General features: G+C 39.2%; 1 protein-coding gene across 2 annotated transcripts in view; it reads left to right on the top strand.

Annotated features, from left to right (window-relative positions):
• The window catches only part of TSPAN9 (tetraspanin 9), a 172,391-nt gene that overhangs the window by 72,378 nt on the left and 83,500 nt on the right, over positions 1-16,513 (top strand). For both annotated transcript variants that reach the window (XM_082279207.1, XM_082279206.1), the window contains one exon: positions 4,518-4,597. In XM_082279207.1, the coding sequence (XP_082135333.1) occupies positions 4,535-4,597 (63 nt within the window). In that variant the 5' untranslated portion in view covers positions 4,518-4,534. The remainder of the gene's footprint in view (positions 1-4,517; positions 4,598-16,513) is intronic.

The raw sequence follows: 16,513 nt of genomic DNA, 5'->3' as shown, positions 1-16,513 counted from the left end.
ATTTCATTTTCAGGAATCATGAGAGACATAAAAAAAGCTTAAGATATTTTTGCTCAGCCTTCATTATTTATTACTGTTCTTGACTGTTGTAGTCCCTCTTCCTCTCACTGGGTCAGCAGGCTGAAGGGGAATGTCAAGTAAAATTGATTTGAAACTTCTGAAAGGGGGAAAATAAATGTATTTTTTTCTATATTGCTGATACACCTTTTATATCTGTATTATGTCTTTTAAAATCTGTGTTTATAAATATGTGTATAAACTTGGTCAGCTTTTGCTCTGTTTTGCAGCATGAATCCACAAGCTAGTTATGTAATAACAGCTGAGGAGGGCAGAAACAAGCAGAGGGGTTCAGGAGCACTGTAGCTGGGTGTAATTGGCACTGAAGTTCTGGTGAGATTAAACTACAGGATAAGAAAAAAGATTAAATAATTTGTGAAATTCACTAAGGAATGAAGATGCTGGGATGTTTGCTTTGAGGACTGTGGTGGACTGCTCCCAGGAGGGAACCAAATAAATCAGTTTCAGTAGAAGAACCAGCCTATGCTTTTTTGGCCATATTGCTAGTAGCCTTCGTTTCCATTTTTCGGCTACACCTATTGTGACATCGATTTTCATACCTGCTATCTGAAAGTGGCCTGAATTTTTTACCCTTAATACTTGGAAGAGCCATTTAAATGCAATGGACTGATGTTTATTGCCTGGTCCCAGGCAGGTACATGTGGGACTGAAATTATTTTCTTGATGTGAAGGCATCACTCAGCAACAAAATTCTGTGATTCAGTCATCAAACATTAATGAAGTACAGAGTGAGCTGTTGAATGTTTTTCATGCTCTGATTACTAAACAGAGGTAAGATCTGTAGTGAAGCAAAATGTGTTTGTCCTCATGCTGAGGTTATGCTGTTGAGTGGGACCCTGAAAGGTGCTGTTGCCTTGCAGCAACACTTTCTGCTGAAGTCTCGATTAGAGGCAGAGTTGAGTGCAGTGGCTGGTCAAAACCCAGCTAGTTGGACTGCTTACAGCTTTTTCACCACATATTTTTTCAGCAAATAAGCAGCCCTGTGTGGTTTATCAACTGAGCTACCTAAACACTGAGTTAGAGTTGCAGTAGCAGGAAGTGGCTTCTAAATTGTAAAGCTGCTCCTTGGCTGCAAATTCAAGTGGCTGATGGTTACTGAGGCTTGTGAAGTCTCCTTGGTGGCCACAGCATAACCATAAGAGAGTCATATGTTTTCTTGCAACACAGCAGGAGGAGAGGCTGATCTGGAGCTGTGTTTTCCTCAGTGTTCCTTGCTCAGGTCTGGATTTTTAAGCTGTCTGTTGACTTCATGTGTGTGTCTTTGGTTGGGGTTGCTCTGAAGTACAAACTGTGCTATACACCAGTCATGGAAATTGCTTAATGGAAGGTACATTAGAGGTAATGGTGCTGTAAACCAGTATTTTGTAGTATTTGAAGGTAAAAATAGAAAACTGGAAAACTTCAATAAGATCTAATAATGAAAACTTGAAAAAAAAAGATTGGAGGTATAGTTGTTTTGCTTTTTTATTTTTTAACCACCAATAGAAAGTTTCCACTATTAACAAACTATTAGAGTATTTGTGAAAATTTTTTTGCTTATTACAGAACATTCTTTTAATTTTTTAACCTTGAGGAGGGCAGATTAATTATTTTTGTCATGTACTTTCAATGGGAAGGCAAATATTTATATTGCATTAGTTTTCACAAGTGTGCAGCAATTTTTTTTTCTGTAGGTAGTCTAAGTCAGTGTCAATTTTATGGCAAATCAAAGGGTGCAAAAGCTAAAAAGCTAAAAATACTTTAAAGTACTTGTGTGTTCTCATAATTTTTTGGCTGAGAGCTCAGTTTTGTATGACAAGTGAAAACCACTGAAAATATCTAGCTGCAGCATTGGTTTGCAGTGGTACAACTTTACACTTCCAGTAAGTGAATTTCAAACAGAAGAGTTTTTTCAGTCTTCTAAATCCATACTCAGACATTTGCCTTGTGTTTGAATGCAAGTTATCCTGCAGGCTCTGGTGTTTGAAGCAGGTACCTGGCCATGACCCACAATTCACTTCTATGGTTTTTGCTGAGAAAGTTGCTTTTTGATAACTGCTCATGGTGAAGTTTGTATGTGCACCACAGACATGTATAGAAACACCCAATTCTACTTTGGTCAATGCTTATTTATCTTTTTTTACTTGGGTGTTTTGTGTGTAACTTTTTCTGCTGTCTCACACAGTGCTGAGGAGTCATCCTGCAGTTGTCTTTCTGATGGACACATTTGATGCAGGGAGCTTTGAAATGACTTCTGAAAAGCAAAGTGAACCAACATTGTTGATATGGGCTTGGACCTGGCTGTTGTTAAAATCTTATTCTAGAGCAGAAAAGGTGAGGGAGAGATATTGCACGTTCAAGTACTGGGTATTTCATGTACTTTATGGTGGAGGGATCTTTTCACAGAAAAAGCCTGTCAAGAAAGGTACAGCACTGCTTTAGTGTGTTGATTCTGATGTTGTTACATAAAAATTACAGTATTTTAGAGGCTTTTGGCCATAGATACATAAGATTGAATAAATGTTATAGTCTTTTTTCAAAGATGCCTGATATAGCAGTTAACAGTGCATTTTAATGTGCACGTGAAGGGGTCAGTTGAAAATTGTGTAGCATTTTGCGTTTCCCAGTAGCTGTATTTCCTTCAGAGTGCCCTCCTAATGTGGTCTCTTTCGTTACAGAAACAAAAGAATAACCTGCATTTTAAGTCTGCTCTAGCTCTTTGCACCACTGGTGGGCTGCTTTTGCGCTTATGACAAAATGACGAATTTGGAAGTACGGGGAGTAGTGACCTGAAGTGTTTCTCTTCCTCCCCTCCAGGCACATGCATGCATATGCGCAGGCACACGTGCACAGCCGTGCCCCCCTTGTTTCAGAGTCCTAGCAGGCATGTTGCCCTACTCTGGGGAAAAGAAATGTGGCATTTGGGTCAGTGTTTCTGGTTCACACACAGCCTGTGATGTAAGATGGCTTATTGCTGCACACAACAAGAATCTCTGATATACTTGTTAAATAGCGTGTAAATAGCTGCAGGCTCAGATCCCCTTACATTTCAGGAGTTTTAAGAATTGTCTGATGACCTCGTAAGAGGCAACAGCTCTGCTTTTCCGGTTCTGGTTAATTATGTCACAGGTGATGGTGTCGTGTTATGTGCATGTACAACTGAGATGTGTGCCTAAGCAGTGTATGCTGGGTGCCAGCCTATTGCGATTGCTTGTCCCGTGGGATTTGTTTAAGCCAGAAAAAAAATGTAAGTCACTGTTAATGAGCAGAGAGAGGTTAGCACCTGTCTGTCTACTCCATACTTTTTCTGTATTTTATTGCATCGAAGGAATATCACTGCTTAATGCTTCTAGCGCATAAACAGCTAAACAGTTCCTGACATTTAAAGAGATTTTCTGTTGTGCACTTGTATAGTCAAAGAGTAATTCTAATCCTATTAAAGATATTATGTCATGGAGGCGTGTCCTGGAGGAGAAGGCTTCTGCTAACTGGCCCGATGGAAAGCAGACGGGAGGGGCGAGCAGGAGGGCGGATTTATTACTCGATAGTTAGGTCAGGGATTTCTGTGGGAAATGCCCAGTGGTTGCAGTTGCTGATGATTTCACGGCAACAGCAATGAAACACAGAGCGCGCTCCGGTAGCTGGTTACTGAATGAGACACTGCAAATGGGTGGAAAGAAAAAAGACAGCGTGTGAGAGAGAGTCAGAGAGACACAGAGAGGGAAGCTGAGAGCAAGGAAAGTGCTCCGGCTCGAGGAGAGTCTGCCAGGTGTACTGCAGAAGCTTTTTGGAAATGGATGCAAGGACCATCTGCTGCCTATAGATTGGAGGACTGTAGACTAGGAGTGCAGAGAAAGAGCTTATGGCTCTTTTTAATAAAAATCAAAGTTCTGCATAACTGATTCATCAAGATAAATCATGAGTGTGCTCTTGCATGGGATATTAATGTATAAATCCATGCTTCAGACAGACAGAGTACAGCCTACATTGCTATAAAAAATAAATCCAGCAACAATGCAGTGAATAAATTCTGCAGTGATTATCTGATTTATGTACGAAGAAAAAGAGAAGCAAAACACAGACAGCTCTTAGCGCACTGTGGCATTTGCAAGGCACTGCATTTAATGCTGAGAGATGCTATACATTAAATCTGACAACTGTGAAAAGAGAGATCATGGAGAAGTCAAGTAGTGAGGATTCTTCAATTCACCGGAGTCCATCTTTGGATAGCAAAGACTCAGATTTTGCTAAACCTTCTACCTCAGGGAGGCAATTTGGTCGAGGTTTTACTGCAGGAGCTTTCTATGGTACAACTGGATCACGCACACAGAGCCACACTGGGGTCGGAACCGGGACCGGCGCTGGGACTGGAACTGGTGTAAAAAGTGAAAAATACAGTGCACCCAAAGGCAGCAAATACGTGGTCTTTTACCTGGATCTATCCTTTGTTTTCCTTTTAGAATTTAAGAAGTGCAACATGGCAAGAGGCTGCCTGTGTTGTTTGAAATACATGATGTTCCTTTTCAATTTAATATTTTGGGTGAGTACTGCTTTTTCAGTTACCTTCATCTGTTAGTGTATCCTGTACTGCTGCATTATGTGTATGGTGCATCTTTGAAGCAGTACAGTTAAGTTCTCTCCTCCCCTCCCTCTCATACCTGCTTGGAATATTTTCAGTGTTAAACTTGTGTCTGTTGGGAAATGCACATGCTTTCTTTATCTTTATTGCTACCTGGTTACTGTAGCTTGACTTCTAATTGCTCAGACTTGCTGTTCTAATGTGCTTTGAACTGGGTTATCTAAGAAAGGGCAGAATTGTTGCCCTTTAAGGAAGACCAGAATTATTGTAGCATTAAAATCCTGCAGTGGCTGGATTTTTGCATTCTGTTGTAATACTTGTGTTGCAAAAAGCTGCAAGTTAATTTTTAAGTATATTTTCATTGTCACCATAAATCTCATTGGCTTTGTGTAAACTTCATTTGACAAACTGCTTTTTCATTTGAAGGAAGTTTTGTCCCATTTCTCCAATTAAAAACAGTATATATCGTGTATGTTCTAACCTCTTAAGGCCTCAGCAGAAATGTGAAATGCCTGGAATGGTGAATTAATCTGGATTCAGTTTCAGCTGCAATTGTACACATTGGTGTGTGAAGTTGGAGACTTGCACTTGCTTCTCAGGGATCAAAATTGATTTTCCTCCATCAGCCAAGAGGCGTGAGGAGTTGTAACAATGAATGCCTCAGCAAGCAAGTTAAAAGCGTAATGGCTACTTTGGGCAAAGTATTGTCACGTACAAGGGAGGGAGGAAAAGTTAACTCATCTGCCAGCTAAGCATCCTTCAGTACAGTATTTGTAAGGAAGTCACAGGCTAATTGAAATACTGAGTATGCATGAATATAACCCAATATGAAATGGTTTGCTTAGTTTGAAAGCAAAGGTCACTGCTTTCCTGGTGGTTACAAAGCTTGGGCACATGAACAAAACCATTCATGGTTGTGATCCAGAAACATACAGTAAGCTTCATAAATAAATGAAAACACCATCCTGGGATTTATTTTGGAAAAAGGGGCATTAGCAGTCTAGTTCAAATAGCTACCTCTGGTGTATAGATATCATTGATCAAATTAGGAGCCTTACTAGCAGGTTCTCTGTTTATCTTGACCCACTTACTGAAATAACCTCTAAGAGCAAGAGTTAATGGGAGATTTGGTACAGTGTTGAAGCGCTCACGCAACAGTGAGCTTTTATCAGCAATAGACAGTACTGCTCCAGTTACTGAACTTGTGGGCATCTTACTGAAATAGAAAGATAGAACTGATCACTGAAGAACATCTGATCAAAGTTCACTTACAATTTTAATTTTTTTTCTTTTTCTCTACACAAACCCTACTAGAAAGTTGCCATAAGTATTTTTGGAATAAATAATTTTAAACATACCATATTTATATCAAACTGGCTATTTGTCCCAATGCTGCATGACTTTGACACCTTGAACTATTTTTTTTTTTTCCATATCTGTATGTGGTGACTTTTAGAAAAGCTTTTATCTGGTCTCATTACTCATGTCCTCTGTGATCAGTTGTGTAGGTGTCTCTTACTCCTCACCTCCGTAGATGGAACATCTTTCCTTGACTTTTTTCTTCTTCCCCAGCAGCAATTTTCTTGACTCTGCATCAGACCCTCAGAGTTCATTTTTTCCATTCCTTGAACTTGCAAAAACATTTCAGACTTCATCTGTGTGCTCATCTCTGTCTGCTCAGCTCCCACTGGACTTTTATACAAACACACTGCTGCTTAGGTTAAAACTAGCCTACCATCTGGAACAGTTCTCTAGTGTCCCATGCTGCTTCAGGTCTTACTCTTACCTCTTAATCCCCTTCACACTCTCCTTACCCTGTCTTTTGTTGTGAGGTTTATATTACTTTTCTTTCTGTTACTAAACTTTGTCACCACATCTCTATCTTATACTCTAAAAATGGGGTTTTTGTGTATGAACTGTGCTATTCAGAATGAAAATGATACTCTGGCCTGGTGAATCTGAGCGATTATTGAAAAATGCTAAATGCAAGATGTCAGGTACTTTTCAAAGTAGTTTACAATAGACCTGATCCTTCAGCCTGGTTTAAATTGCTCAGAAGTCCCCCCTTCTTCACTGTAGCTGTCTTATAGTCAATTTTGCAAGCCAGAATGATGTTCCCATGCATTCTTCCAGTTTTGCTATATTCTTTTTTTTTTTTTTTAACTGGGCTATTTTATTGTTTGAGACATTCAAATGAATAATATTATCCTTTTACTCATGGAAATGCAGCTAGAATGAGGCACACCACACTGTATGTGTTCTGTAGTTTGCCACATCTGGCTTCATATCTGGAACCTACAATAGTTCCACCATGACTCTCTGAGAGGTTTTGAATGTTTGTCTCTGTGTGTGCTCCTTGCTGATGCTGTGCACCCAGAGCATCTCTTACTCCTGCCCTGAACTCTCCTGCTGGCCCAGCTCTGGACTCCCCACACAGCTCTGCCAGTGCTCTTCGCTCCTGCCCTGCCCTGTCCTGAAGCTCTCCCTGCTATTTCAGCCCTATCTTTCTTCTTAACCTGCTTTTTCCATTCCCAGGTTTGCCTGTTCTCACTGCTTCCTTCTGAACTTCTGTTAAGAAACCCAAGTCCAAAAACGTGAAGCTGTGGCCTGCTCTTGAGCAGTGACTATCATCTTTTGTAATGCAAGGTGATTTATTTTTAAAGAGAGAAGCTTCATTTTTAAATATGAAATTTCCTGAGCTGTAATTTAAAGCAGAATGAGGCTCCTGGTCTTCAGAGGTGAGGAGACCACTTCCACACTGTTACTATATAAAATGGTGCTTGTGATATGCTTCCTCTGAAAATGAAAACAGGAGGTGCCCCTTGGCATCCCAGCACACTGGGCACAATTGTCTTGAATGATTCTTAGTGTTGGCTCAAAGGAGAATGTTCCTCTCTAGGAAAAGAGGAACCTTTTTCCGCTATTTCTTCTTAAGGCAGAGAAAGCGACTGGGGCTTAGTCTGTGCCTCATGGGCCAATGAGCTCTACTACTCTTGCAGCCTTGAAGCTAACTCATACAGATTTGACAACTAATTCTAGATGAATATTCTATTTTGCAGACATTATTTTTACATACAATGTATTTTACATATTTTAATGTGTATCCATAGATACTTTTACACAATTATCTGTTTTAGGGTGATGGAGAAGTGCAGTGGTCAGTTGATTCTCTCTGCGCTTTGTAGCCAACACGCTGTCACTGTGATAACTGCAACCAAGAGTTGTAGCAACAATTCAGTGTCTGTAAATTCAATTCATGACAACAAAATACAGCTTTTGAAAATTAGTAGCATGTGTATCAGTTAACCTGGAAGGATCACCCATGAGTTGTGCAAAGCAAATTTATCTCAGTGGGGCCTAGCGGTAAGTTGGAACAGAAGGTGTTTCTCCACCGAATTACTGAGAGCTTCAGGTATTTCTCTGTGCCCCTCTGATTCTTAACAGTTGTTCATGGCCATCTGGCATTGCTTTCTTTTAGAGATTAGGAAAGTCTGAGCTGAGGGTTAAGGAAGCTTATAGTATTTAATTGTGTGGCTAGGATGATGATTTACACTGAATTCATCCTAAGTGCATAATATGTTTTGCAAAGGGACTGGACAACTACAAATGTTAATTGATTTAGTTTGCCTTCAAGAATATTTATGTGCAAACATGCAGAGATTGCAAAGTAGCCGATATCGCTCTGCAGAAGAAATAAAGTATTGATTTTTGCTTCTACAGGTAGCAGCTAAATTGTTAAGGAAGGTAATCACCAAATAGAAACATTAGGGTATATGTCTTTCTATGGTAGATTTCACTTCATTGTTATTAGAGAAAAGGATTACAATAATTATTTTCACAAAATGTATCAGAAAATATTACTGGTTATAAAAAGGAAATTCTATGAAACATGATTATTTTTAAAAAAAATTGACTCATGAAGTGAGAATTTCATATGGTCTTAAAAGGGAAATTTTGAAGTGACTGGAATAAGTTATCAAAAATTCACTAGGGAACTTTGCAAGCACTCAGTGGTCATGGTTACATTTTGGCTTGTTCTGTTAATTTAACTTAGGTTAATGAGTCTGCGTACAGTGAAGCATTCATAATAGACATCTTGATAGTTTTTACTGTTGCTTAATTTTAATATAAAATGCATTTAATTAGGGGAGTATATAGCAAGGTTATTAAGTCTGATCTTCTGTGTTTCAAGAAGAGCTAAGGAAAAGCTAAGCATAGTCAAGGAAATCCTTAATGGGGTTTATTTGTTAAACTGTTTAATTTTAAACTATTAAAAAAAATCTGATAAGAATAATACCTGTGTATTAATGTTATAATTAAAAGCAGAAGTTATAAGCAGAAGTTATAATTTATCTAATATAAATGGAGCCGAATTTACAAATCCAGTTATTTAATATTTACTTCCAAAGTAAATTTTGTACTAGGTTGGGAGCATTTTCCTTTTACTGAAATGCAAGTCTAGAAGAGAAAACGATGGGCTGGAAGCTTGCTGGTCCAGCAGGAGCAGCAAAAAGTCAAATGCAGCAAATTTTTCACTGATGCTCTGTTATTCAATAATGGATAAAGACTGTTGTTCCTGGAGAATATTTTTCTGCCTTAATTATTAGTGCAATTTAATATATAGCAGGAGTAATTAATATTTTTTTTCTGTAGATCACAACCAATATTGTATGTTTATCAATGAACATAAAAACAGTAGTACAGCAGCCATGCAGGTCACTTTTACTAAAGTCTCAGATGAGACTAACAGAGAGGGAGCATGTCCATTCTCTGGGTCTGGCTGCTGTCAGAGCTCTTGGTAGTGTAAAGCAGCTAACAACTTCAGAATGGTTTACATAAGGTAAGCCATACTTATTTATGCCAAACTGGAATAAATAATATAGTGCACTGTTTAGTTTGAAGTACAAAGCTTTAATGCCTAACTGAACCTGTTGGACAGACAGTTAAATCATGTGAAGAGACTTTGTCCCTACAAATAACTGAAAATTAATCTCTGAGGTTTAAAAGGGGTGGACAGTTTGTCCCTTATATGAGAACAAAATTGCTAATGACAAACAGCTTTGGAAAGGAAACACATTAAATTTCTGTCTCTTTTGTTGCCCTCCTGCTGGCTGCATTATCTGATATTCCCCATTTTCTGACACAGGGGATAATGACAAGGAGAGACAGTGAGTGACCCTGGGATGCTTGTCTCTTGACATAATAGTGATATTTACTTCTGTTGTATTTTCACTGTGATGACATAAGTGTGGTGACAGTTGCAGTACAATCCTGTGAAAATAAGACTATCCAAAAACAACCAACCAACCAAAAGCAAACAGAAAAATCCCAAACAAACAACTCCTCCCCCCAACCCATAAAAACCGCACATCAAAAACTCCACAAAAAACTCAAAAGAAACCAACAAGGCAGTGAATTCTGGAAAAGCTAATGTTTTCAGTGACATTAGCATGAATTTTTTTTTTTTTCTCTTAGGGATTTGAGAAGCTGTGAAAAGATCCCAGCTATTAGTTTTAGTTTCCTCTCCAAACGGTATAGCACTGTTGGTGTCCCTATGGAAACATGCAGCTCGGTGGGGGAGAACTATTAGATAAACGTTTTAGCATGACAATGTTTTGGCTGGGAGAAGGAATGGTAATACTGAGTTCAAACAGTGTGGTGTCCTAATGAATGGGATGTAAATGAAGTCCATTTGTAACAGCATGATGACATTACAGAATAATATTCAAACATTATTGGAGACCTGAGACTAGTTTTAATTTAAAATATTGAGGTTTGCTTGAGAGCTGAGTTACACTGGTTAATTCAGGTGGTGAGGGCCCCATAACTCGTTTTAGGGTCTAAGCTGTTTCAACATGATAGGGAAGACATGAGATACAGCATTTTTTGCAGTGTTCCTCTCACTAACTACTCTTTGCTAACACTATATTTTATTTAGGTTGTTTTGGGGTTTTTTTTAGGTGTGGGGGATTTTAAAATTATTTTGGTTTTCCTTCAGTGTGGAAGCATTTTAATTCTAGCTGTAGGTAGGTGTGAGAGCCATTTGTGTCTGTTATTTTGGATAAACAACGAGTTGATTCATCACTCAAGCAGACTTGTACACAAATGCTATAATGTGGCCTGCTGGACAGTTTGTTCATTTGTACATGAGGAGGTTTATGGTCATTGAAGGTGAGAAGCAGAATAAGAATTTCTAGTTGAAAAACAAATTCCTCCCCTCCAGTTCTCCTTGCACCCTTGTACTCCCAGAGTTAAATCTTTAAATGTATGAGTCAGGTTCTGTTCCTCATATCCTTTGGCTGCATGACATTAAACAAATTTCTTCAGCCTTCTATGTCTCAACTCCCCTAACTTTAAAAAAAAAAGGATGTATCAAATTTTCATAGAGCAATGGCTTTAATCATGGGGTACAATTATAGTCAGTTTTGAATAAGCATAATAACTGTGATATTTCCTACTTGATTCTGCATTCCTAGACCCATTTCAGTAAGCCACTTGGTAGGGCCTTGGTTAGCAGGGTCCCTTTTTGTCTGCTCCTGCTACCCCCCAGGTAAGTAGGTCTGCAAGAGGCCCATCCAAAGGGGTATAATCTTTCTCATGTGAGTAGAGGATGAGCTTGTAACTCCATTATCTGGCTGTCCAAGGAGGCACCTAATTTGTTTATTTAAACGCTGCTGACACAGAACAAGACCTGTGTAGAAAAGATGGGAGGATGCATTCCAGTTTCTGGAAAGTAAAGTGTGTATTTTTGGGGTTTTGCTGTACACATAGTTGGGATGTTCCTAATCGATAGCCAAGTCACCACCGATATTATGGAATACTATAGCTCCTCTGTGTTTATAATTTGTAAAGTTACCCAGCTTTTCAGCAACTTATGAAAACTGTTAACAAAAGGAAGAATTCTGCTGTTTATGTTGGGCTTTGCTTTAAATATCTTGCAGAAATAAACAAACGACACTTCTCAAACAAAGGGAAGGGATCTCGTATGGCTGAAGGTGTGTTATTAGACAGTGAATGTTTGCTGAACTTGTTGGAGACTTTTCACATAAAACTTAATGTGAGATAATAAATACCACTTTACAGAAATGACTGCAGACACTGAACTGAAAGCCATTTCAGAACTTTCTGACACAAATTAGCTTTAAATCAACTCAGATCTCCATTTAGCTTGGTCCCTTACTGCTTAGGAGCAACTTAAATTGCTGAATTTATTCAGCAGAGATAATTGAACTTCCAGTTGTTTGGAAATTTGACTGGAATGACTGTTCTTTCCTGCTGCCTTTAATGAGCTAGGCCAAAATTCACATGGCTATCAAACCACCTTCATTTAATTACTGCATCCAGTATAGCAAGGATTGGGACTATTTGTGGGACTTGGCTGCCAGTTTGAATTTTAAAAGTCATCTACAGCTCATCTTCAATACTGTCTCTCGAAACTTGGTGCCCTGGCCAATGGCTTTATCACTGCTCAAGTAACACACCTAGAGCTAGGTTCTGCACAGGGTTACAGAACACCCAGTCACTGTTTGTTGTTGTCCTTAATCAAGTCACAGCCAAGTCCCTACAGTCTTAGTAACCAATCCAAACCCATCTTTAAGTGTTTGGTTATGCAGTTATCATGCTGGGTCTCTTCTCTCCCACCCAGAACCTTTGTGCTGTCTGGGAACAGAGCTGATAGTTACCCTTTGGAAAGGGATGGAAGCTGAAGCGCAGGAAGACTAGTTTGCCATTTCTTCTATTTCTTCCTTGGCTTCCTTGCGTTTGCTATGTTTTTGTTGTTAAATGTAGGAGATGAGAATTAACTTTTCAGAATCAAAAGAATTAGTAATGTTTAAAAATATTGCTTGTTTTAGTAGGGAAAGAACTCTGTACCCGTGGATTCTGTTCAATCTGTTTGGTCCTCATTTCAAGCTCCTTTTGTTAGTCCTGTCTTCTGACTCTCCTGAACGAAAACACCTTGTACTGTTTGTAATCAATGCAGCAGGGATAGTTTTGAAAATACATTAAACTAGTCTCTACATGTCTTTCTTCCCATATAACACTGGCAAGTCACAAAGCATCAGAGACTGAATTTGTATCTTTTTTACTTCTTCTGTGGATTTCCCCATACTTCTGTTTTATGTGCATTCTGGTACAATTTCTGCTGCTGTAGGGTACAAATTATAGGTCTGCAGTAGGAAATGATTACATTATTGTTGATTTTTAAAAGTGTATGACATGTATTGAGAGTTGCAGCAAGGAATATAAACCAGCAGAAACTGGTATGCTAATCATCTGTTACAGAATTATTAATTTCTAACACTGTATTGAGTTGTGACTGATAAGTACTTTTTTTAAACTAAAATCAGAAGGGTTTAATGTTTTAATTTTTTTTTTTTTTATCATGAAGAAGACTGAGGCAAGACAGTAATGGGCTGTGGATGAAGATAAGATTATGAACAGATGACTATAAGCTGTAGGGGTTCATCAGCTTAACAAATTACCAGTCATTAAGAGGAGGTGCATTAGTTGCTTGTGTGCACATTTCTCCCATGTTGTGGATGTGCTGCAAAGCATGTTAACTTAAACCATGCAGTTTATTCTGTAAGTAATGTATGGAATGGTTAACAGTGGAAGCAGTTAACTTGGAGTAATTCCATCATATATAGTTGTGTCTCTATACCACAACGTACAATCACGGAGGCTGAAATGATGCAAAAACGAAGCTGAGGGAAAAGAATTTGCATTGTACTGGTCAATCAAATTTCCTCACCTAATTTGCTGTCTTAGAGAATTGGAAGTTACTAGAGGGGCTACTTCTGAATCAGAGGTTTGTTCTTTTAGGCTTCTTAATTGATGTATTAAGCACACTTTGTTTTAAATGGTGCTGCTGAATACTTACATTTTGTTAGTAGCTGTGTCACGAAGCATGGATTCTTCACAAGACTCCTTTCTTCCTCTGTATTGCCTTGGAGAGTTTCCAACTAGTTATGCTCTTAAGCAGGTAAGAGAGGTGTCTATGAATAGATTGTAATTCAGAAATATAAACCTCTCTTTTTGTCTCATTTCATAGTAGTTTTAAACTGAATTGATGGTGAAGAATCTCATTATCCTTTACTTCTATGCCCATCCCCCACATTTTCCCTTTCATCAAGCAATTTCTGTGTTCCAAAGTTTCCCGTTTTCTTTTGCAATGTCCTCTGGATGCAGAGACACAGTTAAATTAGAAAAAAATAAACTTCATGTTCTCAATTGCTCTTTCCTTAGAGTTTCAGTTGCCCAGTCTTCTCCATTTTCACTGCTTTAAGGATTTGATATTACATCTGTTGCCATAATCCCAGAGTGCCTTAGGACCACTTAATGTATTTATCCTCTTGACACCCTGTAAGTATGGCCCGTGCTTTTATCTTCCTGCTACAGATGGAAAGCTGAGACACCAAAACAAAGAGAATGTCTGCATTGGAGCATAGGGTAGAGGGCTGAGAGTTATTAGAGACCAGAACTAGCAAGTTGTCATGGTTTAACCCCAGCAGTACCTTGACACAGCCACTTGCTCGTTTCCCCGCCCCTCCACCCCAGTGTGATGGGGAGGAGAATCATGAAAAAGTTAAATAGGTTGAGGTAAAAGCAGTTTAATAATAGAAATAAAATATAATAACAATAACAACATAATGATAATTGCAATTAAAAGGGAAATAACAAAGAGAGAGAGATATAAATGAAATCCCCAAACCCCCAAGTGATGCATGATACACACCCACTGACTGATGATCCCAGCCAGCTCATCCCTGAGCAGCAATTGGTGGCTCCTGGCTGACTCCCTGCAGTTTATGTACTGAGCATGACATTCTATGGTAGGGAATATCCCTTTGGCCAGTCCTGCCCACATTCCCTCCCCAGCTTCTTCTCCACCTCCTTGTTGGCTGAACATGAGACACTGAAGAGTCCTTGACTCAAGGTAAGCACTACTCAGCAATAGGTGAGGCAGTGGCGCAGATTGCCCAGGGAAGTTGTGGATTCCCCATCCCTGGAGATGTTCAGGGTCCGGTTGGATGGGGCTTTGAGCAGCCTGGTCTAGTGGAAGGTTCCCTGCCCATGGGAGTGTGACTGGAATTAGATGATCTTTAAGGTCCCTTCCAACCCAAGGCATTCTGTGATTCTGTGTTATCAATGTTATTCTTACACTAAATCCAAAACACAGCACTGTACCAGATATTAGGAAGAAAACTAGCTCTATCCCAGCCAAAACCACTATAGAAGTCCACATGCAGCAGAGTTCAGCACGGAGAGGCTTGTGTTGAGATCTTCATGGCAGTGGCCACGAGCTCAGAAATCCTGCCGATCACTTCCCTCGAGCTCAGGTGTCTCTGCAGCAGTCCTCCTGCACTTTCATTGCCAGATTAACTTGGGCAGAGACAGCTTAAATCTGTCTATATCCATGGTGTAGATGTGTCCTTCTAAGAGACTTGTACAAAGTTAAACTGAAATTGAATCTGGATCCCTGAAGCCCCTGGTAAGTGTCTTAAGCAACAGACCATCTGTTACGTGCTGTGTGCCTTGTGAGAGACTTCAGAGCCAAGCCACCTCAGAACTCCACATGCTTGTGCAGTGTTGTCTGCAGGCACAAAACTCCTAACAGGTTTAGGACCAGTACAGCATCCTTTTATTTGGCTGTGTACTCCAGAGGTCTGGCATCATGCCACTGACATCCAGAAGTACGTAGAGGAGTGGAAGTTTTCTCATAACACAACATGAACCCTAAACCTCCCCACCAACCTGAGAAGTGTCACGGAATTAACTGGAGGTCTCTTCTTGAGATTGTCATCCAGCAGATGACAGTCAAGGTGAAGACTTGGCTGTGGGACTTATCTCTTTATTGATTACATTGTAATATTTTTTTTATGACTTCAAACCAGAGAATGAAGTATATTCCATAATTAATGAACAAATAAACCAACATTGGATTTAACACTTACAGAAGGTGGAGTTGTTGCATGGCTGACAGTAACAATTCTTCCTACTTTCCATAGCCCCTCACGCCATACGTGAGTCTTTTACTGTCTGAGCGATGTTTGTGCTAACAGCTTTTTCAGCATGTGGAACGTAGAGGGAACTCTCAGGTGGGATCTTTCCTTGCACTTTTGGCATCTGGGAAGATGCTGGGGTGTCTTTCAGTGCAGCACTGGTTTTGTGTCTTACAGGGTGCAGTTTAAAATGCGGATAGCTGGAGTTAGATTTGCTCCCAGTTTATTTTTGTGTTTGTTTAGGCTCTTTTTTCTTAATAGAATACACCTGTGGAGGTGGCTATGATGTATGATCTTGGTGTGATAGAGCTATCTGTTACTTTGGCAGGTTGGAATCCCAGTTTCTTTGGAAACTTGAGTTTGTCTTTCTGCTTTTAGGTAGAAGTGAACCTGATACTGTTGCTGGATTTTCTTCTTGTTTTGTCTCTTAGTCTGTTCTTCCATTTATGGTTTAATTGAAATAAATAATTGTTGTGCTTCATGATTTACTCGGTATTAGTGGTAAGGTTCACCTTATTAGTGGTAGGGTTTCCATGGTTCTGCTTTGAGTATTTAAATTCATGATCCAAATAAACCATAGTGAGGTTACAATTTCATGCTGCTACGTTTGACTTCTGCTATTTTGATTTATCTCCCATTCAGGAGACCCAAATGCAAAATTGGATGTACTGGATCAGACCAAAAGTTTGTGTATCTTGTCTTTTTAAGTGGATGGTAAAAAATGGTTAATAGACACTAAAGGAATTGAATGAATTCATGGGACTCCTTTCAGCCATTTATCCAAAATTCTCTGGCAGAAAGTCCATTTGTTTAATTAAGTATTCTGTGAATTTCCTTTTAAGTCTTGTGCTTGCTAATTTCAATAGATGCTGAC

This window comes from Coloeus monedula (genome assembly GCF_965178545.1).
Source record: "Coloeus monedula genome assembly, chromosome: 3".
Taxonomy (NCBI): domain Eukaryota; kingdom Metazoa; phylum Chordata; class Aves; order Passeriformes; family Corvidae; genus Coloeus; species Coloeus monedula.
This window is presented reverse-complemented; position numbering and strand designations above follow the sequence as displayed.